General features: G+C 38.7%; 4 protein-coding genes and 1 long non-coding RNA gene across 5 annotated transcripts; all 5 read right to left on the bottom strand.

The window, feature by feature from the left end:
• Positions 1-8,463: 8,463 nt before the first annotated feature.
• Positions 8,464-9,417, bottom strand: LOC130635578 (trefoil factor 2-like). The gene is made up of 4 exons (XM_057444939.1): positions 9,290-9,417; positions 9,096-9,206; positions 8,885-9,019; positions 8,464-8,811 (listed from the first exon to the last, which is right to left on the bottom strand). The coding sequence occupies exons 1-4, from the start codon at positions 9,348-9,350 to the stop codon at positions 8,654-8,656; spliced, it is 465 nt and encodes a 154-aa protein (XP_057300922.1). The 5' UTR covers positions 9,351-9,417; the 3' UTR covers positions 8,464-8,653.
• Positions 9,418-11,167: 1,750 nt separating this feature from the next.
• On the bottom strand, positions 11,168-12,551 carry LOC130635581 (uncharacterized). Its single transcript, XR_008982178.1, has 4 exons — positions 12,420-12,551; positions 11,594-12,336; positions 11,366-11,497; positions 11,168-11,292 (listed from the first exon to the last, which is right to left on the bottom strand). It is a non-coding gene; the product is annotated as an uncharacterized LOC130635581 (long non-coding RNA).
• A 1,748-nt stretch (positions 12,552-14,299) lies between these two features.
• On the bottom strand, positions 14,300-15,685 carry LOC130635574 (integumentary mucin C.1-like). Its single transcript, XM_057444934.1, has 7 exons — positions 15,546-15,685; positions 15,352-15,462; positions 15,141-15,275; positions 14,933-15,067; positions 14,726-14,863; positions 14,498-14,629; positions 14,300-14,424 (listed from the first exon to the last, which is right to left on the bottom strand). Exons 1-6 carry the CDS (start codon positions 15,604-15,606, stop codon positions 14,499-14,501), a joined length of 711 nt encoding a protein of 236 aa, XP_057300917.1. The 5' UTR covers positions 15,607-15,685; the 3' UTR covers positions 14,300-14,424; position 14,498.
• Positions 15,686-17,468: 1,783 nt separating this feature from the next.
• On the bottom strand, positions 17,469-18,815 carry LOC130635576 (integumentary mucin C.1-like). Its single transcript, XM_057444936.1, has 5 exons — positions 18,676-18,815; positions 18,482-18,592; positions 18,271-18,405; positions 18,063-18,197; positions 17,469-17,993 (listed from the first exon to the last, which is right to left on the bottom strand). The coding sequence occupies exons 1-5, from the start codon at positions 18,734-18,736 to the stop codon at positions 17,815-17,817; spliced, it is 621 nt and encodes a 206-aa protein (XP_057300919.1). The 5' UTR covers positions 18,737-18,815; the 3' UTR covers positions 17,469-17,814.
• A 1,785-nt stretch (positions 18,816-20,600) lies between these two features.
• On the bottom strand, positions 20,601-21,941 carry LOC130635573 (putative gastrointestinal growth factor xP4). The gene is made up of 6 exons (XM_057444933.1): positions 21,806-21,941; positions 21,612-21,722; positions 21,401-21,535; positions 21,193-21,327; positions 20,986-21,123; positions 20,601-20,889 (listed from the first exon to the last, which is right to left on the bottom strand). The coding sequence occupies exons 1-6, from the start codon at positions 21,864-21,866 to the stop codon at positions 20,759-20,761; spliced, it is 711 nt and encodes a 236-aa protein (XP_057300916.1). The 5' UTR covers positions 21,867-21,941; the 3' UTR covers positions 20,601-20,758.
• Positions 21,942-22,311: the final 370 nt, after the last annotated feature.

Raw genomic sequence — 22,311 nt, 5'->3', positions numbered from 1 at the left:
TGGTTATGTAGCCGTGCTGGTTCATTTTCAGCAAAAATATGCAAAGCATCCGCAGGGCAATTGTCATCTGTTTTATCAATAACTCATGAATTTAAAACATCCACATCACTCTCACTTAATTCACCAATCCGAACATTATTCAGTAAATCAATAAAGGAGGAATCCTCCCTTTGTCTCATGATTTCACTCAATTCACAAAATTTAAAAGTTCTCCACAGGTGATGTATATTAAATATTTCATCATAGTAGTCAGCATATATTGGTTTTTGGAGAACTGAAGGAAGTTGATAAAGATCACCGAAAAAAATCTTTGTAATCCCAGCAAATGGAACTGAACTGTTTTTAGTATAGCCAAAAATATCAACTAGTCTCTGATGAATATATAGCATTAATTTATTGGACACCATTGAAATTTCATCAATTATTATCATCTTCAATTCCTCATATTTGATTCTTAAAGCACATCTTTTTTTATCAGACAATTTAGGCACATGCATTCCTCTACATTCAACAGAGATTCCTAATCCCGAATGAATTGTTGTTCCTGAAATATTGATAGCAGCTACACCAGTTGGGGCTAATAACAAAACTTTGGGTTTCTCAACAGACGAAGTTCTGAAATTTAATGTTTAAGAAACTGACGCATGTAGTGTTTTAATCAAAAAACATTTTCCAGTTGCTGCATTGCCTGTAATAAAGAGTCTTAATGGTGGAATTTCCAAAGGATTATCAGAGGATCTATTTTGTACACGTTGCCTTGCCCATCTATTAACAACATTTAATATCTCTCTTTGTTTTTGGTTTGCCTCCCAAGCTTGTAAACATTTGTAAAATAATTATTTACGAAACATGAATTTGGTGGTCTTAAAATATGAATTTCAAAGTCCGTATCACGGGAAATAGATAGGGTAGTAATAGATAGATTAGTAATCATTTTCTGAAATTCCTAATACATCTAAAATATCAGATACAGAATTTTCTTTATAAGATGGCCTGTGTGGATCAAGGTATTCGTCAATATACAACTTAACTTCCTTTAAAATAGATTGTCGCTTGTTAAGTATTGCCAATTTTTCATTTTTATACCTGCCATAACGGAAGTGACATGGAATATTCTTATATTTCCTGCAAGATCGTAAATGGCAATTTGATTGATATTTGGTGAATAATTGTTGAAGCTCAGGCCCCAATTGTTTAATCATTGCAAGAACATCATGTAAAAAATGTTTCCAATACGCAGGAGTACCTTTAATAGCTTTCATAAAAGAATAACCTTTATCTTCACAAACAATTGAACGAACTGTTTCATTTAAGTTACTATTGAATTGACCAGCATTTATGCTTCCCTTTGCTTTTGTTGCAGCAATATTTATATGGTTAAATAAATTGACTTGTTGCAAAATATTGTGGACAAAAAAAATGTAGTCACCATTGGAGGAGACCCTTTGAGTATAATTAAGAAGTCGCTGATTGAAATACTTGACAGGGGACAACGAATCTTGTCTTGTTGCTTTATAACCAAATCTACCTTTTGGTAAAAAGAATGGAAATGCATGTTCTTCACAAAATTGGTCATTGAAAAATGATTCAGGTGTTTTGTTTTGACCTCGAGCTATATCTAATACATTTTGTGAACCATCATAAATATTCGGAATAACACACATTTCATCACTATTTGTTCGCTTTAAATCTAAGGGATTGTTACTTTCTAAATGCTCATCATTTTCATTCTCAACAATAATCTCAAATTCACCTTTTTCTACAATACTTTCTATATCAGATAAACAAAGAAGATCACGATTAATATTATCTAAATTGAAAAGAACGTTAGAATAAAAGTGATTATGTTCCTTCAGATAGTTCAAAGCAATTTTAACAAAACGTGGGCAAACACTTTTCAAAGTAAACATGTAAACTTAACTAGTACAACTCCGTCATTGTCAACAGATCTAGGTAAAACGTTTGAAACTGCATAAGCTTGAATCGGAATATTTCATACAGCACCACTAATTTTTGGTTGTTGACCTTTTGGCATAATTGTTATTTTTTTGAAAAGAATTCTTTTTGAGATCAAGGTTTTTTCTAAACGATTCAAATGTGCCAAAATGTCTGGAATTGGATCTAGCATTAATTTGTTGGCTACTGTTTGTGGAGGAGTGTTTTTTTTTAAGATGTTTATCACAAGTAATGCAAACATATTTACATTGGTCAAAACTTTCAATTTCATGAAATAACTCGTAAGATACTTGATACTGTGTGGAAACAATTTTCTTCACTGATTTTTTATAAAGACATCTATGGCAAACAACACATATATAATATGGTTTTGAATAGCATTTTTGAAAACAGATATTCTCGAAATGTCAAGATTTTTTGTTGCTTTTCGTTCTCGAGATTTCAGTTTTACAATTTTGGTTTGTTTACGCTCTCGACATTTTGCTTTTTCAGTTTCAGTTTATTTACGCTTCCTACATTTTTCTTTTTGAACTTCTGTGTGATTGCGTTTTCGACATTTTTCTTTTACAGTCTCAGATTTTTTTTTAAGTTCCTTCGTTTCTAATCTGTAAGTTAACTTAGCATCAAAAAAGGGGCATTATGTAACTGAATTTTTATATATTGAACGCAGCAAAACATACATATTCTTCATTTACATCCGTGTAAAATATTTTCCTAAAATATTTTGTTCTTAGGATTTTCTAGAGGAAAATTTTAATAAAATTGAAAAACCATCAGGACTAATTTTTCCATTAATGTCACGACAATGTGAGTCAAACAAAAAGTAATGTTTACAAGTCCAGTGACTGACATTGTCAAGCCTTTTAAGGTAAATAAAAAACCTGAAGTATCTATAGGAATGTCCTGATACAAAAAAGGTAAATGCAGATTGGTTGGGTAAACAGGATGAACACTATAATTCTGAAAAACAGCTGTAAAATTTGTAGAGTTTTTGAACATAAATTGTTGAGGTAATTCATCCATAGCGACATAACCATCAATGTTTAAACTAGCTAGATTAGGGATGGAATATACCCAGGATTTTCCAAAAACCACAGTCAAACTCTCATAAAAAATATCATACAGAATTTTGCTTGTGACGTCACAGCTTTTTGTCACGCCTCATTGCACAAAAATCTATTGTTATGCATGTCAAATCCCCATCATGCGATGCTTATCATGCGTAACAAGGTGAGTGCCCTAACAAATGAGCCCCCAACGCATGCGCAAGTGGAGTAGAGGGAAATTCCCTACTCAAAAATCGAGCAAATACCAGAGCACCATTTTTCAAAAAACTCTGTATATAATAAAGATGGACAAAAGAAGCATCGTTTTGAATACAATCATGGAGTTCCACGAGGCAATTAAAAAGAATCCCCACAGACCCAAATGTTCAAGTTCAACCAGTTCAAGACGCAGGACATGTGCAACGAGGCTGTTGGGGAGGATCTCTACATGTTAGAGTATGTACCGGATCAATTCAAGACGCAGGACATGTGCAACAAAGCCCTCGAGGTACTACCCCATCTGTTCAAGTATGTTCCGGATCAGTTCAAGACCCAAGGCATATACAACCAGTTGATCGAACAAAATCCCTATGCACTCAAGCATGCGCCGGATACATGTGTGAGAAGGCTGTTGAGGACAGGTTCATGACGCAAGATATGTGCGGCAAAGTTGTTGTGACTCAGGACATGTGCAACAGGGCTGTTGAAAAGCATCCCCGGATCCTCAAAAATGTCTCCAAAAGGTTCAGGACGCAAGACATATGAAATTCATAACTACTACATTAAATGTGCATTAACTGTAAGCAATCAAAATTTGATATCTTCAGAACTACAGCATTAATGACCTTTATGGCCGGCATTCTACTCATTTGCTGCTACCTTTACAGACATGAAAGATATCAATAAGGACTACATGACCGTGTCGGATCCCAGGTACGTAGTAGGATACCATACACGAGATTTTGTGGCAGCCCCCAGGGTAAAGACGCCCAAAATCTGATTCCCACATGGAGTGACCCGGTACTACGCAAATGCAGTACCGGCAATGAGTCTCGATTTTGAAGAGTACCCTGATTGGGTTGAGAAGTATTGTCAAATCTGAGAGTTGAAATCTGAGCAATTAACGACAGAGCCTGTGAAAAGAACCGTTATGTGAACGCTAAACTCAAACACTACAAGGATTTAATCACGACTAAATTCCACGGTATGCCAGTACCTTATGATGAGGCATGTCAAGGTAAAAACTACTACTTTCAGGTACATATTACAGGCTTTACAGACTTTAAAAAGGAATGGCTGCTTAGTGAGGAATTAAAAAAACACATACTTCATAGGCCGTGCAGGACCTATAAAATTTCTAAAATTAAGGCTTATACTCAGGTGGGTACCGCTTACATACTGCGCAGGTTGAACGTTTTTTAAAATCTCATCCTGCATCTCTCTTCTCTCATTATCACGGCCTTTCGCAACTAGCTGGGCACGCTCTTGTTCATTAATAGCATTCACGATACGGTTAAAGCGTTGGCGCATCTGTTTCTTTAGCAGCATTTACTTTTACTTTTCCCTACTAATCAGGCTGTACTAGTAGTCACTGATCACACCGTTTTCCATTGCCTTTGATATCATATCAACGATGGAGTTCAATTTACTTTCCGCGAGTAGCCTTATACCTTCATGTTTCTTGGATTTAACACCGACCCTTTTTAAAGTGTTTCTAAGACCGGCTTGATCTATCCCGGCTGCAATCGTGAGTCCCCCATTGCTATAGCAAGGGGAACTCCCAGTCCGGATGCAATGGCCCCGATTCCAAGCCCCGATGTAATCACGCTCACGCCTAGCAGTCCGTGGTCACAGAAGCGTACCCACGTACCATGCATCTTAAACTTCTTTGCAAGCTTGCCTCGCTCCTCGATCTTATGTCGCATATATTTTTCGATATCAACAATTTTTTTGAGTCTATAGACCAGGCCTTCCTCCTGCACATCAACACATTGTGCAGGCGCACTCAGTGAATTAGGATAAAGCTCCATTACATCAGCCATTTTTTCTATGAGCAAATACATCGTGAGGCCAGTAAAGGATACATTTTTGTCGTGGTGATATTCGTCTGTAAGCATGAACTCAAGGCGTTTTGTAGATCCTTTCAGGGGTAGGCAGATCGGGGTGTCCCAGGATCAGGTCAGCATATCTCCCAAGCGTTTAAATCTTTGGTGGAAGCAAAACTAGAATTTTAGAATTTTTACCATCAAGTAGGCAATCGTCTTCGTCCAACTGAGGGCAAACGAGTCTTAATCTATGGTAAACATCAGTCCTATAGTATGCATTTTATTCGCCCTTTGTATAATACTTTTTTGCAGGGTTGTAGGGTAGGCCCAAGAGCTCTTGCAATGGTCTGTTAATCACCACCGTATACCCGCACGGAGCCTACAGAGTCCATTTGTCAGGACAAAAAGCTTGATCTTATCTTCGATACTCGCAATATCCTCGATCTTGTACAGACCGTTCATAATCTCGATCCGAGTAACCCGCTGACCAGGCTTTTCCTTACGGATGGTAAAGTCGTTGTTGCTGTACAGGCTCAGCCATACGGGCCTGGTACTGATGGACTTTAGGGCAATCCTACTATCCTGTCCCAGATAGTCCTCAAATATCGTGGACTTTTTGATATCAGTAATATAGAGTTGCTTCAACCTTTCTTTTAAGAAAGAATGAATGTGTACTCATACAATCCCAAGGCGAAATACAAGTGCCACAGGGGGAATGGCCAGCTAGTGTTACAACTGTTGAACATCAGGGCCTGTACATGTCTACAGAATCGCACATTGGGATGGCGTTCCCCGAGTTTACCAAATATGCCATAGAAATCCCTACAAGTCTGCTAAATGACCATATTAGAGTGGGTTGGACAAGGCAGACGTTGGAAAACTGGAACGTGCAGGTTAATTTTGCCACCCATTGCGCAACTACGGCATTAAGCATCTCTGCTAAACACCTAATGGGCTCCGTACCCCTTGTCAACTCCATATTTAAAGTTCACGGGTACTACCACATACATCGTATCCTGGCAAGGATAAAGGTACCCATGCCCTATGACGATGGGTTTGAACAGTACAAAACTCCCTACTCAACCTCTGGGGACAAGCAAGTGTGTCGCAAATACGGTGCAGATGCCAATGCCTTGTTCAAGTTTACAGCTGTCATGTCGTCATTGACACCAACAGATCATACTATACAGGCTATACCATATACACTCTCAAAACATACCTTAACATCCACGTCTCCTGATCATACTCCCCCGCAAAACCAGCATGAAGATACCAAGGCCGCATTAATCACAGTCGGGGTAGTGATCATCATTGCCTACATCTGGCTAAAGTAACCTATTTTCTCCTTCCAGTAAAAAGCACGCCAAACCCGGCAGCGGCAGCGATGGCCATGTACAGATGCTTGGCTGCGTATTCCAGGGTAGTTGAAGCTACTCTAAGAAAGAAGGAAACAACCGTATCGATGACTCCAGGTAACGCGGCACCTACTTTGGCTGCCAAATACTTTAAAAATGTTCCCAATCCCAAGTGTTATACTTTCAAGAGATCGTTCTTTCGCGGTGAAGGTGATATTCCCTTCAATTTCAATGAATATGAAACAAAAGAGCTAAATTCCATCAGAAGGATGCGTTGCCAATCCTAGATCATTGGATTGTTCATTATACGACGTTCTGACAATGTCTTGTTAATTTAGATAACTCACATGTCGAAACTATTTTTGTTGCGTACTACATCACATCTAGAAGGTGTCCTTTCACACAAGACACGGTCGATTTTGCGGATTTAAGTACCAATACGCGCTGCATCGTGCGCCTTTTCTGTCAGGGATGAAGAGATAAAAAAAAAGAATTTTCTAATATGCTTCAAAATTTACGTCAACGTAACCCTGTTTTGACAACTAGGGATAAATTTCCCTGTTTAACATGCTATTAACATTTCTTATTAAGAACAATGCTGGAGATGAGTAGTCGAAATGAAATACGTGCGTTTAACGTCACTGCTTCAATTGGACGTTAAGTATTTTTATCCCATGACTTTTCATTAATGCCCCTGCGCTGTCATTTATATACCCTCGATAACGGCTTGGTTATAAACGGCACTAGCGGGCCTTATACAGTATTATTTACTGATAGCTATTTTAAATCAGTATATACGGGAAATCCACAGCACTGATTGGGTAAAAAGCCTCAACGACGAGCTTCATACAGCCCGGTGCAACTTTTGACCTTGTATCATACATATTAATAACTATAAATGCATACAAATAACATTGGAAAAAATAGCCAAACACATCCACACTGAAAAATGAAGTTGCAGTAAATCCTAAATCACGATTCACTCCGTCAGAATCAGAAAAACATGTTCCACGTTCGGTGTCGCAGATAAAAGAAAATGCTTTTAAAAGCATTAACAGCACAATGAAAAACAAGCAAAACAACGTCGAATTTATGTGATAAACATGTATTTGAAAAATTGAAACAATAAAACTCAAATGGAAAGTTCTCTATTTTTTTTACAACCTTGTCATCTTACGAGAAATATTACTCTCGGTCAGCGTAGCGACCTCGCATGTTTGGTCTATGCTTTTGACCTCGCATAAACTTTCTCGGTACAGATAGACAAGTTATTTTATGTTGTATTAATAACGCCCGCAAAAGTAGCCTTTTTGTATTTAGATTTATGCTTTCCGTATCCGCCCTGACATTTTTGACTATCAAAATTGTGGCTCCGAATGAGACAGAATTGCCAAGTTGACAAAGTAGCAAAAAACGGCATTATCCGGTTAATAACGCCTTGGATAGAAATGCTCACGCCACGCTTGCACGGTTGCATTGCAATTCTGGGTATGGCAGCGCCAGAAGATTTCAGGCTTTACTAAATAACGCTTACTACCCCTTTCATCAAATACGGACACTCAAGGCACCCTATGCAATAATTCAAATGTGTTTGGCTGCAGCGACATGACAAAAAGAAAATTGGCAGTCAAATCATTCATCTCCTACTGGATCTTATTGGGAAGGAAAAGTTCATATATTAGAGGTATTTATTTGACAACATATTTTTACAACAATGAGTACACTAAAGTTCGCATATAATCTTCCGAAGGTCCTCGTATCTAAACGAAAGGAAGTACATATTAAGCTCGTGGCCCGAAATGACTTGCTTACAAAAGTGTTCGCGACTTTTACCTCATCGGTAATAACACCATGGCCCACGACCGGGCAATGAATTATAGCAGCAACCTCTTTTCATGCATTCGAATTCTGTTATACCAGGATAGCCGCAGTCGTCACGTTCTGTTGCTTTGCGCAGACATTTTTCTAACGAAAATTCAACACAAACCAGCAGTAAAAACTTTAAGGATCGCGCATTATGTTATTTTGCGACGAATGTGGAGAGCGTACTTCTATGCTTACCTAGGCGGTGGTAGCACCACGGTCCACTTTGGTTTAGCAATTCACTATAACAACAGCCTTTCTTCTCGCATGCCCGCTTCGTTATGCCTGGATAACCACAATCATGACGTCTTGTTGCTGCAATTTTCCGGCATTTTTCTAAAAACAAAAATACGGATAGAAGAGTACACAATGCTTTCAAAATACCTAATCAGTAAGAGCGGAACAACTTACCTTGCCTGTAATAACACCACGGTCCCTTTTCCTTGATCGCGTTGTAACAGCATCCTTTTTTGACGCAATCTGATTTGCTTATCCCAGGGTAACCACAATCTTCACGTTTGTTTGCTTCAATCATGGGACAGTTTGCTAGAGTATTTCGAGAAATAATTAGTGGCCCAAATTGTCAGTGTTAATGCCGAAAACATAATCGAAAATTTACCTTTTCGATGATAACACCACGGGCCAGCCACCTTTAATTCGCCATAACAACATCCCTTTCTCAAGCAATCCAACGGACTACTTCCATGGTAGCCACAATCAACGCGCATTGACGCCTTTATGTTTCGACATTTTGCTATTACGAAACAAATTAGGTAGATTCACAACTAAAATGCAATGACAACCCCCTCAAGTGTAAGAAGCCGTATTACCTCCACATGTGTTGCAAAGCCTTGGGCAATGACTGGAAACGATTTTCTTTGAACAACTAGTTGATCTAACCACAGAGCACAAGATATTTCTGTTGCTGCAAACTCTTGTAGCTGAAAAATTAAGAACAAATGCAATTTTTTTATTATTGCGACGAAACATTGACGGCAATTGCAATGAAGAAGCATTAAAATACCTGTGGCAGCGGCAAAAGCCAAAACAACAAAACAAATCACGTAAATCTGATATTTCCTCATGATTCCGGCTCTTATTTCGTCGGTGCGCGAATCGTATTAGTCCAATTCATGTCAAAGCCTTCTTTATACGCTCTTTTCTCTCTAATTACTGTAATTAATGAGTGCTTATAATCAAGATGGCCGTTTACAAATTACAACGTAAATTCGCCTCCGGGGAAGATATTGTGCATGTAGCATTCACCGTTTAAACTCTTGTGGGTTTCGCTTTGAAATATGTTGACACGGTCTATGAAGATCATTGTTGATTGTTGAATAAACGGAAGGTTTTTATCGGAGTGGTGTAGGACTAGGGTGCACACGAATCACACACGAGTTATTCTTGTCTTCGGTGACCAAACCAACAATTCCCAATCATACATGCGTGTTATACTTTCAAGAGATCGTTCTTTCGCGGTGAAGGTGATATTCACTTCAATTTCAATGAATATGAAACAAAAGAGCTAAATTCCATCAGAAGGATGCGTTGCCAATCCTAGATCATTGGATTGTTCATTATACGACGTTCTGACAATGTCTTGTTGTTTTAGATAACTCACATGTCGAAACTATTTTTGTTGCGTACTACATCACATCTAGAAGGTGTCCTTTCACACAAGACACGGTCGATTTTGCGGATTTAAGTACCAATACGCGCTGCATCGTGCGCCTTTTTTGTCAGGGATGAAGAGATAAAAAAAAAGAATTTTCTAATATGCTTCAAAATTTACGTCAACGTAACCCTGTTTTGACAACTAGGGATACGTTTCCCTGTTTAACATGCTATTAACATTTCTTATTAAGAACAATGCTGGAGATGAGTAGTCGAAATGAAATACGTGCGTTTAACGTCACTGCTTCAATTGGACGTTAAGTATTTTTATCCCATGACTTTTCATTAATGCCCCTGCGCTGTCATTTATATACCCTCGATAACGGCTTGGTTATAAACGGCACTAGCGAGCCTTATACAGTATTATTTACTGATAGCTATTTTAAATCAGTATATACGGGAAATCCACAGCACTGATTGGGTAAAAGCCTCAACGACGAGCTTCATACAGCCCGGTGCAACTTTTGACCTTGTAACATACATATTAATAACTATAAATGCATACAAATAACATTGGAAAAAATAGCCAAACACATCCACACTGAAAAATGAAGTTGCAGTAAATCCTAAATCACGATTCACTCCGTCAGAATCAGAAAAACATGTTCCACGTTCGGTGTCGCAGATAAAAGAAAATGCTTCTAAAAACATTAACAGCACAATGAAAAACAAGCAAAACAACGTCGAATTTATGTGATAAACATGTATTTGAAAAATTGAAACAATAAAACTGAAATGGAAAGTTCTCTATTTTTTTTACAACCTTGTCATCTTACGAGAAATATTACTCTCGGTCAGCGTAGCGACCTCGCATGTTCGGTCTATGCTTTTGACCTCGCATAAACTTTCTCGGTACGGTACAAGTTATTTTGTGTTGTATTAATAACGCCCGCAAAAGTAGCCTTTTTGTATTTAGATTTATGCTTTCCGTATCCGCCCTGACATTTTTGACTATCAAAATTGTGGCTTCGAATGAGACAGAATTGCCAAGTTGACAAAGTAGCAAAAAACGGCAATAGCCGGTTAATAACGCCTTGGATAGAAATGCTCACGCTACGCTTGCACGGTTGCATTGCGATTCTGGGTATGGCGGCGCCAGAAGATTTCAGGCTTTACTAAATAACGCTTACTACTCCTTTCAGCAAATACGAACACTCAAGGCACCCTATGCAATAATTCAAATGTGGTTGGCTGCAGCGACATGACAAAAAGAAAATTGGCAGTCAAATCATTCATCTCCTACTGGATCTTATTGGGAAGGAAAAGTTCATATATAGGTATTTATTTGACAACATATTTTTACAACAATGAGTACACTAAAGTTCGCATATAATCTTCCGAAGGTCCTCGTATCTAAACGAAAGGAAGTACATATTAAGCTCGTGGCCCGAAATGACTTGCTTACAAAAGTGTTCGCGACTTTTACCTCATCGGTAATAACACCATGGCCCACGACCGGGCAATGAATTATAGCAGCAACCTCTTTTCATGCATTCGAATTCTGTTATACCAGGATAGCCGCAGTCGTCACGTTCTGTTGCTTTGCGCAGACATTTTTCTAACGAAAATTCAACACAAACCAGCAGTAAAAACTTTAAGGATCGCGCATTATGTTATTTTGCGACGAATGTGGAGAGCGTACTTCTATGCTTACCTAGGCGGTGATAGCACCACGGTCCACTTTGGTTTAGCAATTCACTATAACAACAGCCTTTCTTCTCGCATGCCCGCTTCGTTATGCCTGGATAACCACAATCATGACGTCTTGTTGCTGCAATTTTCCGGCATTTTTCTAAAAACAAAAATACGGATAGAAGAGTACACAATGCTTTCAAAATACCTAATCAGTAAGAGCGGAACAACTTACCTTGCCTGTAATAACACCACGGTCCCTTTTCCTTGATCGCGTTGTAACAGCATCCTTTTTTGACGCAATCTGATTTGCTTATCCCAGGGTAACCACAATCTTCACGTTTTTTTGCTTCAATCATGGGACAGTTTGCTAGAGTATTTGGAGAAATAATTAGTGGCCCAAATTGTCAGTGTTAATGCCGAAAACATAGTCGAAAATTTACCTTTTCGATGATAACACCACGGGCCAGCCACCTTTAATTCGCCATAACAACATCCCCTTCTCAAGCAATCCAACGGACTAATTCCATGGTAGCCACAATCAACGCGCATTGACGCCTTTATGTTTCGACATTTTGTTATTACGAAACAAATTAGGTAGATTCACAACTAAAATGCAATGACAACCCCCTCAAGTGTAAGAAGCCGTATTACCTCCACATGTGTTGCAAAGCCTTGGGCAATGACTGGAAACGATTTTCTTTGAACAACTAGTTGATCTAACCACAGAGCACAAGATATTTCTGTTGCTGCAAACTCTTGTAGCTGAAAAATTAAGAACAAATGCAATTTTTTTATTATTGCGACGAAACATTGACGGCAATTGCAATGAAGAAGCATTAAAATACCTGTGGCAGCGGCAAAAGCCAAAACAACAAAACAAATCACGTAAATCTGATATTTCCTCATGATTCCGGCTCTTATTTCGTCGGTGCGCGAATCGTATTAGTCCAATTCATGTCAAAGCCTTCTTTATACGCTCTTTTCTCTCTAATTACTGTAATTAATGAGTGCTTATAATCAAGATGGCCGTTTACAAATTACAACGTAAATTCGCCTCCGGGGAAGATATTGTGCATGTAGCATTCACCGTTTAAACTCTTGTGGGTTTCGCTTTGAAATATGTTGACACGGTCTATGAAGATCATTGTTGATTGTTGAATAAACGGAAGGTTTTTATCGGAGTGGTGTAGGACTAGGGTGCACACGAATCACACACGAGTTATTCTTGTCTTCGGTGACCAAACCAACAATTCCCAATCATACATGCGTGTTATACTTTCAAGAGATCGTTCTTTCGCGGTGAAGGTGATATTCCCTTCAATTTCAATGAATATGAAACAAAAGAGCTAAATTCCATCAGAAGGATGGGTTGCCAATCCTAGATCATTGGATTGTTCATTATACGACGTTCTGACAATGTCTTGTTGTTTTAGATAACTCACATGTCGAAACTATTTTTGTTGCGTACTACATCACATCTAGAAGGTGTCCTTTCACACAAGACACGGTCGATTTTGCGGATTTAAGTACCAATACGCGCTGCATCGTGCGCCTTTTTTGTCAGGGATGAAGAGATAAAAAAAAAGAATTTTCTAATATGCTTCAAAATTTACGTCAACGTAACCCTGTTTTGACAACTAGGGATACGTTTCCCTGTTTAACATGCTATTAACATTTCTTATTAAGAACAATGCTGGAGATGAGTAGTCGAAATGAAATACGTGCGTTTAACGTCACTGCTTCAATTGGACGTTAAGTATTTTTATCCCATGACTTTTCATTAATGCCCCTGCGCTGTCATTTATATACCCTCGATAACGGCTTGGTTATAAACGGCACTAGCGGGCCTTATACAGTATTATTTACTGATAGCTATTTTAAATCAGTATATACGGGAAATCCACAGCACTGATTGGGTAAAAGCCTCAACGACGAGCTTCATACAGCCCGGTGCAACTTTTGACCTTGTAACATACATATTAATAACTATAAATGCATACAAATAACATTGGAAAAAATAGCCAAACACATCCACACTGAAAAATGAAGTTGCAGTAAATCCTAAATCACGATTCACTCCGTCAGAATCAGAAAAACATGTTCCACGTTCGGTGTCGCAGATAAAAGAAAATGCTTTTAAAAACATTAACAGCACAATGAAAAACAAGCAAAACAACGTCGAATTTATGTGATAAACATGTATTTGAAAAATTGAAACAATAAAACTCAAATGGAAAGTTCTCTATTTTTTTTACAACCTTGTCATCTTACGAGAAATATTACTCTCGGTCAGCGTAGCGACCTCGCATGTTCGGTCTATGCTTTTGACCTCGCATAAACTTTCTCGGTACAGATAGACAAGTTATTTTATGTTGTATTAATAACGCCCGCAAAAGTAGCCTTTTTGTATTTAGATTTATGCTTTCCGTATCCGCCCTGACATTTTTGACTATCAAAATTGTGGCTTCGAATGAGACAGAATTGGAAAGTTGACAAAGTAGCAAAAAACGGCAATAGCCGGTTAATAAGCCTTGGATAGAAATGCTCACGCTACGCTTGCACGGTTGCATTGCGATTCTGGGTATGGCGGCGCCAGAAGATTTCAGGCTTTACTAAATAACGCTTACTACTCCTTTCAGCAAATACGGACACTCAAGGCACCCTATGCAATAATTCAAATGTGGTTGGCTGCAGCGACATGACAAAAAGAAAATTGGCAGTCAAATCATTCATCTCCTACTGGATCTTATTGGGAAGGAAAAGTTCATATATAGGTATTTATTTGACAACATATTTTTACAACAATGAGTACACTAAAGTTCGCATATAATCTTCCGAAGGTCCTCGTATCTAAACGAAAGGAAGTACATATTAAGCTCGTGGCCCGAAATGACTTGCTTACAAAAGTGTTCGCGACTTTTACCTCATCGGTAATAACACCATGGCCCACGACCGGGCAATGAATTATAGCAGCAACCTCTTTTCATGCATTCGAATTCTGTTATACCAGGATAGCCGCAGTCGTCACGTTCTGTTGCTTTGCGCAGACATTTTTCTAACGAAAATTCAACACAAACCAGCAGTAAAAACTTTAAGGATCGCGCATTATGTTATTTTGCGACGAATGTGGAGAGCGTACTTCTATGCTTACCTAGGCGGTGGTAGCACCACGGTCCACTTTGGTTTAGCAATTCACTATAACAACAGCCTTTCTTCTCGCATGCCCGCTTCGTTATGCCTGGATAACCACAATCATGACGTCTTGTTGCTCCTATTTTTCGGCATTTTTCTAAAATTACGGATGGAAGAGTACACAATGCTTTCAAAATACCTAATCAGTAAGAGCGGAACAACTTACCTTGCCTGTAATAACACCACGGTCCCTTTTCCTTGATCGCGTTGTAACAGCATCCTTTTTTGACGCAAACTGATTTGCTTATCCCAGGGTAACCACAATCTTCACGTTTGTTTGCTTCAATCATGGGACAGTTTGCTAGAGTATTTGGAGAAATAATTAGTGGCCCAAATTGTCAGTGTTAATGCCGAAAACATAGTCGAAAATTTACCTTTTCGATGATAACACCACGGGCCAGCCACCTTTAATTCGCCATAACAACATCCCCTTCTCAAGCAATCCAACGGACTAATTCCATGGTAGCCACAATCAACGCGCATTGACGCCTTTATGTTTCGACATTTTGCTATTACGAAACAAATTAGGTAGATTCACAACTAAAATGCAATGACAACCCCCTCAAGTGTAAGAAGCCGTATTACCTCCACATGTGTTGCAAAGCCTTGGGCAATGACTGGAAACGATTTTCTTTGAACAACTAGTTGATCTAACCACAGAGCACAAGATATTTCTGTTGCTGCAAACTCTTGTAGCTGAAAAATTAAGAACAAATGCAATTTTTTTATTATTGCGACGAAACATTGACGGCAATTGCAATGAAGAAGCATTAAAATACCTGTGGCAGCGGCAAAAGCCAAAACAACAAAACAAATCACGTAAATCTGATATTTCCTCATGATTCCGGCTCTTATTTCGTCGGTGCGCGAATCGTATTAGTCCAATTCATGTCAAAGCCTTCTTTATACGCTCTTTTCTCTCTAATTACTGTAATTAATGAGTGCTTATAATCAAGATGGCCGTTTACAAATTACAACGTAAATTCGCCTCCGGGGAAGATATTGTGCATGTAGCATTCACCGTTTAAACTCTTGTGGGTTTCGCTTTGAAATATGTTGACACGGTCTATGAAGATCATTGTTGATTGTTGAATAAACGGAAGGTTTTTATCGGAGTGGTGTAGGACTAGGGTGCACACGAATCACACACGAGTTATTCTTGTCTTCGGTGACCAAACCAACAATTCCCAATCATACATGCGTGTTATACTTTCAAGAGATCGTTCTTTCGCGGTGAAGGTGATATTCCCTTCAATTTCAATGAATATGAAACAAAAGAGCTAAATTCCATCAGAAGGATGCGTTGCCAATCCTAGATCATTGGATTGTTCATTATACGACGTTCTGACAATGTCTTGTTGTTTTAGATAACTCACATGTCGAAACTATTTTTGTTGCGTACTACATCACATCTAGAAGATGTCCTTTCACACAAGACACGGTCGATTTTGCGGATTTAAGTACCAATACGCGCTGCATCGTGCGCCTTTTTTGTCAGGGATGAAGAGATAAAAAAAAAGAATTTTCTAATATGCTTCAAAATTTACGTCAACGTAACCCTGTTTTGACAACTAGGGATACGTTTCCCTGTTTAACATGCTATTAACATTTCTTATTAAGAACAATGCTGGAGATGAGTAGTCGAAATGAAATACGTGCGTTTAACGTCACTGCTTCAATTGGACGTTAAGTATTTTTATCCCATGACTTTTCATTAATGCCCCTGCGCTGTCATTTATATACCCTCGATAACGGCTTGGTTATAAACGGCACTAGCGGGCCTTATACAGTACTATTTACTGATAGCTATTTTAAATCAGTATATACGGGAAATCCACAGCACTGATTGGGTAAAAGCCTCAACGACGAGCTTCATACAGCCCGGTGCAACTTTTGACCTTGTAACATACATATTAATAACTATAAATGCATACAAATAACATTGGAAAAAATAGCCAAACACATCCACACTGAAAAATGAAGTTGCAGTAAATCCTAAATCACGATTCACTCCGTCAGAATCAGAAAAACATGTTCCACGTTCGGTGTCGCAGATAAAAGAAAATGCTTTTAAAAACATTAACAGCACAATGAAAAACAAGCAAAACAACGTCGAATTTATGTGATAAACATGTATTAAAAAAATTGAAACAATAAAACTCAAATGGAAAGTTCTCTATTTTTTTTACAACCTTGTCATCTTACGAGAAATATTACTCTCGGTCAGCGTAGCGACCTCGCATGTTCGGTCTATGCTTTTGACCTCGCATAAACTTTCTCGGTACAGATAGACAAGTTATTTTATGTTGTATTAATAACGCCCGCAAAAGTAGCCTTTTTGTATTTAGATTTATGCTTTCCGTATCCGCCCTGACATTTTTGACTATCAAAATTGTGGCTCCGAATGAGACAGTACTGCCAAGTTGACAAAGTAGCAAAAAACGGCAATAGCCGGTTAATAACGCCTTGGATAGAAATGCTCACGCTACGCTTGCACGGTTGCATTGCGATTCTGGGTATGGCGGCGCCAGAAGATTTCAGGCTTTACTAAATAACGCTTACTACTCCTTTCAGCAAATACGGACACTCAAGGCACCCTATGCAATAATTTAAATGTGGTTGGCTGCAGCGACATGACAAAAAGAAAATTGGCAGTCAAATCATTCATCTCCTACTGGATCTTATTGGGAAGGAAAAGTTCATATATTAGAGGTATTTATTTGACAACATATTTTTACAACAATGAGTACACTAAAGTTCGCATATAATCTTCCGAAGGTCCTCGTATCTAAACGAAAGGAAGTACATATTAAGCTCGTGGCCCGAAATGACTTGCTTACAAAAGTGTTCGCGACTTTTACCTCATCGGTAATAACACCATGGCCCACGACCGGGCAATGAATTATAGCAGCAACCTCTTTTCATGCATTCAAATTCTGTTATACCAGGATAGCCGCAGTCGTCACGTTCTGTTGCTTTGCGCAGACATTTTTCTAACGAAAATTCAACACAAACCAGCAGTAAAAACTTTAAGGATCGCGCATTATGTTATTTTGCGACGAATGTGGAGAGCGTACTTCTATGCTTACCTAGGCGGTGGTAGCACCACGGTCCACTTTGGTTTAGCAATTCACTATAACAACAGCCTTTCTTCTCGCATGCCCGCTTCGTTATGCCTGGATAACCACAATCATGACGTCTTGTTGCTGCTATTTTCCGGCATTTTTCTAAAATTACGGATGGAAGAGTACACAATGCTTTCAAAATACCTAATCAGTAAGAGCGGAACAACTTACCTTGCCTGTAATAACACCACGGTCCCTTTTCCTTGATCGCGTTGTAACAGCATCCTTTTTTGACGCAATCTGATTTGCTTATCCCAGGGTAACCACAATCTTCACGTTTGTTTGCTTCAATCATGGGACAGTTTGCTAGAGTGTTTTGAGAAATAATTAGTGGCCCAAATTGTCAGTGTTAATGCCGAAAACATAGTCGAAAATTTACCTTTTCGATGATAACACCACGGGCCAGCCACCTTTAATTCGCCATAACAACATCCCTTTCTCAAGCAATCCAACGGACTAATTCCATGGTAGCCACAATCAACGCGCATTGACGCCTTTATGTTTCGACATTTTGCTATTACGAAACAAATTAGGTAGATTCACAACTAAAATGCAATGACAACCCCCTCAAGTGTAAGAAGCCGTATTACCTCCACATGTGTTGCAAAGCCTTGGGCAATGACTGGAAACGATTTTCTTTGAACAACTAGTTGATCTAACCACAGAGCACAAGATATTTCTGTTGCTGCAAACTCTTGTAGCTGAAAAATTAAGAACAAATGCAATTTTTTTATTATTGCGACGAAACATTGACGGCAATTGCAATGAAGAAGCATTAAAATACCTGTGGCAGCGGCAAAAGCCAAAACAACAAAACAAATCACGTAAATCTGATATTTCCTCATGATTCCGGCTCTTATTTCGTCGGTGGGCGAATCGTATTAGTCCAATTCATGTCAAAGCCTTCTTTATACGCTCTTTTCTCTCTAATTACTGTAATTAATGAGTGCTTATAATCAAGATGGCCGTTTACAAATTACAACGTAAATTCGCCTCCGGGAAAGATATTGTGCATGTAGCATTCACCGTTTAAACTCTTGTGGGTTTCGCTTTGAAATATGTTGACACGGTCTATGAAGATCATTGTTGATTGTTGAATAAACGGAAGGTTTTTATCGGAGTGGTGTAGGACTAGGGTGCACACGAATCACACACGAGTTATTCTTGTCTTCGGTGACCAAACCAACAATTCCCAATCATACATGCGTGTTATACTTTCAAGAGATCGTTCTTTCGCGGTGAAGGTGATATTCCCTTCAATTTCAATGAATATGAAACAAAAGAGCTAAATTCCATCAGAAGGATGCGTTGCCAATCCTAGATCATTGGATTGTTCATTATACGACGTTCTGACAATGTCTTGTTGTTTTAGATAACTCACATGTAGAAACTATTTTTGTTGCGTACTACATCACATCTAGAAGGTGTCCATTCACACAAGACACGGTCGATTTTGCGGATTTAAGTACCAATACGCGCTGCATCGTGCGCCTTTTTTGTCAGGGATGAAGAGATAAAAAAAAAGAATTTTCTAATATGCTTTAAAATTTACGTCAACGTAACCCTGTTTTGACAACTAGGGATACGTTTCCCTGTTTAACATGCTATTAACATTTCTTATTAAGAACAATGCTGGAGATGAGTAGTCGAAATGAAATACGTGCGTTTAACGTCACTGCTTCAATTGGACGTTAAGTATTTTTATCCCATGACTTTTCATTAATGCCCCTGCGCTGTCATTTATATACCCTCGATAACGGCTTGGTTATAAACGGCACTAGCGGGCCTTAGACAGTATTATTTACTGATAGCTATTTTAAATCAGTATATACGGGAAATCCACAGCACTGATTGGGTAAAAGCCTCAACAACGAGCTTCATACATCCCGGTGCAACTTTTGACCTTGTAACATACATATTAATAACTATAAATGCATACAAATAACATTGGAAAAAATAGCCAAACACATCCACACTGAAAAATGAAGTTGCAGTAAATCCTAAATCACGATTTACTCCGTCAGAATCAGAAAAACATGTTCCACGTTCGGTGTCGCAGATAAAAGAAAATGCTTTTAAATACATTAACAGCACAATGAAAAACAAGCAAAACAACGTCGAATTTATGTGATAAACATGTATTTGAAAAATTGAAACAATAAAACTCAAATGGAAAGTTCTCTATTTTTTTTACAACCTTGTCATCTTACGAGAAATATTACTCTCTGTCAGCGTAGCGACCTCGCATGTTCGGTCTATGCTTTTGACCTCGCATAAACTTTCTCGGTACAGATAGACAAGTTATTTTATGTTGTATTAATAACGCCCGCAAAAGTAGCCTTTTTGTATTTAGATTTATGCTTTCCGTATCCGCCCTGACATTTTTGACTATCAAAATTGTGGCTCCGAATGAGACAGAATTGCCAAGTTGACAAAGTAGCAAAAAATGGCAATAGCCGGTTAATAACGCCTTGGATAGAAATGCTCACGCTACGCTTGCACGGTTGCATTGCGATTCTGGGTATGGCGGCGCCAGAAGATTTCAGGCTTTACTAAATAACGCTTACTACTCCTTTCAGCAAATACGGACACTCAAGGCACCCTATGCAATAATTCAAATGTGGTTGGCTGCAGCGACATGACAAAAAGAAAATTGGCAGTCAAATCATTCATCTCCTACTGGATCTTATTGGGAAGGAAAAGTTCATATATTAGAGGTATTTATTTGACAACATATTTTTACAACAATGAGTACACTAAAGTTCGCATATAATCTTCCAAAGGTCCTCGTATCTAAACGAAAGGAAGTACATATTAAACTCGTGGCCCAAAATGACTTGCTTACAAAAGTGTTCGCGACTTTTACCTCATCGGTAATAACACCATGGCCCACGACCGGGCAATGAATTATAGCAGCAACCTCTTTTCATGCATTCGAATTCTGTTATACCAGGATAGCCGCAGTCGTCACGTTCTGTTGCTTTGCGCAGACATTTTTCTAACGAAAATTCAACACAAACCAGCAGTAAAAACTTTAAGGATCGCGCATTATGTTATTTTGCGACGAATGTGGAGAGCGTACTTCTATGCTTACCTAGGCGGTGGTAGCACCACGGTCCACTTTGGTTTAGCAATTCACTATAACAACAGCCTTTCTTCTCGCATGCCCGCTTCGTTATGCCTGGATAACCACAATCATGACGTCTTGTTGCTGCTATTTTCCGGCATTTTTCTAAAATTACGGATGGAAGAGTACACAATGCTTTCAAAATACCTAATCAGTAAGAGCGGAACAACTTACCTTGCCTGTAATAACACCACGGTCCCTTTTCCTTGATCGCGTTGTAACAGCATCCTTTTTTGACGCAATCTGATTTGCTTATCCCAGGGTAACCACAATCTTCACGTTTGTTTGCTTCAATCATGGGACAGTTTGCTAGAGTATTTTGAGAAATAATTAGTGGCCCAAATTGTCAGTGTTAATGCCGAGAACATAGTCGAAAATTTACCTTTTCGATGATAACACCACGGGCCAGCCACCTTTAATTCGCCATAACAACATCCCTTTCTCAAGCAATCCAACGGACTAATTCCATGGTAGCCACAATCAACGCGCATTGACGCCTTTATGTTTCGACATTTTGCTATTACGAAACAAATTAGGTAGATTCACAACTAAAATGCAATGACAACCCCCTCAAGTGTAAGAAGCCGTATTACCTCCACATGTGTTGCAAAGCCTTGGGCAATGACTGGAAACGATTTTCTTTGAACAACTAGTTGATCTAACCACAGAGCACAAGATATTTCTGTTGCTGCAAACTCTTGTAGCTGAAAAATTAAGAACAAATGCAATTTTTTTATTATTGCGACGAAACATTGACGGCAATTGCAATGAAGAAGCATTAAAATACCTGTGGCAGCGGCAAAAGCCAAAACAACAAAACAAATCACGTAAATCTGATATTTCCTCATGATTCCGGCTCTTATTTCGTCGGTGCGCGAATCGTATTAGTCCAATTCATGTCAAAGCCTTCTTTATACGCTCTTTTCTCTCTAATTACTGTAATTAATGAGTGCTTATAATCAAGATGGCCGTTTACAAATTACAACGTAAATTCGCCTCCGGGGAAGATATTGTGCATGTAGCATTCACCGTTTAAACTCTTGTGGGTTTCGCTTTGAAATATGTTGACACGGTCTATGAAGATCATTGTTGATTGTTGAATAAACGGAAGGTTTTTATCGGAGTGGTGTAGGACTAGGGTGCACACGAATCACACACGAGTTATTCTTGTCTTCGGTGACCAAACCAACAATTCCCAATCATACATGCGTGTTATACTTTCAAGAGATCGTTCTTTCGCGGTGAAGGTGATATTCCCTTCAATTTCAATGAATATGAAACAAAAGAGCTAAA

The sequence above is a fragment of the Hydractinia symbiolongicarpus genome, chromosome 3 (genome assembly GCF_029227915.1).
Source record: "Hydractinia symbiolongicarpus strain clone_291-10 chromosome 3, HSymV2.1, whole genome shotgun sequence".
Classification (NCBI taxonomy): Eukaryota; Metazoa; Cnidaria; class Hydrozoa; order Anthoathecata; family Hydractiniidae; genus Hydractinia; species Hydractinia symbiolongicarpus.
Note: the sequence above shows the minus strand (reverse complement) of the source record. Positions and strands in the feature narration are given on the sequence as shown.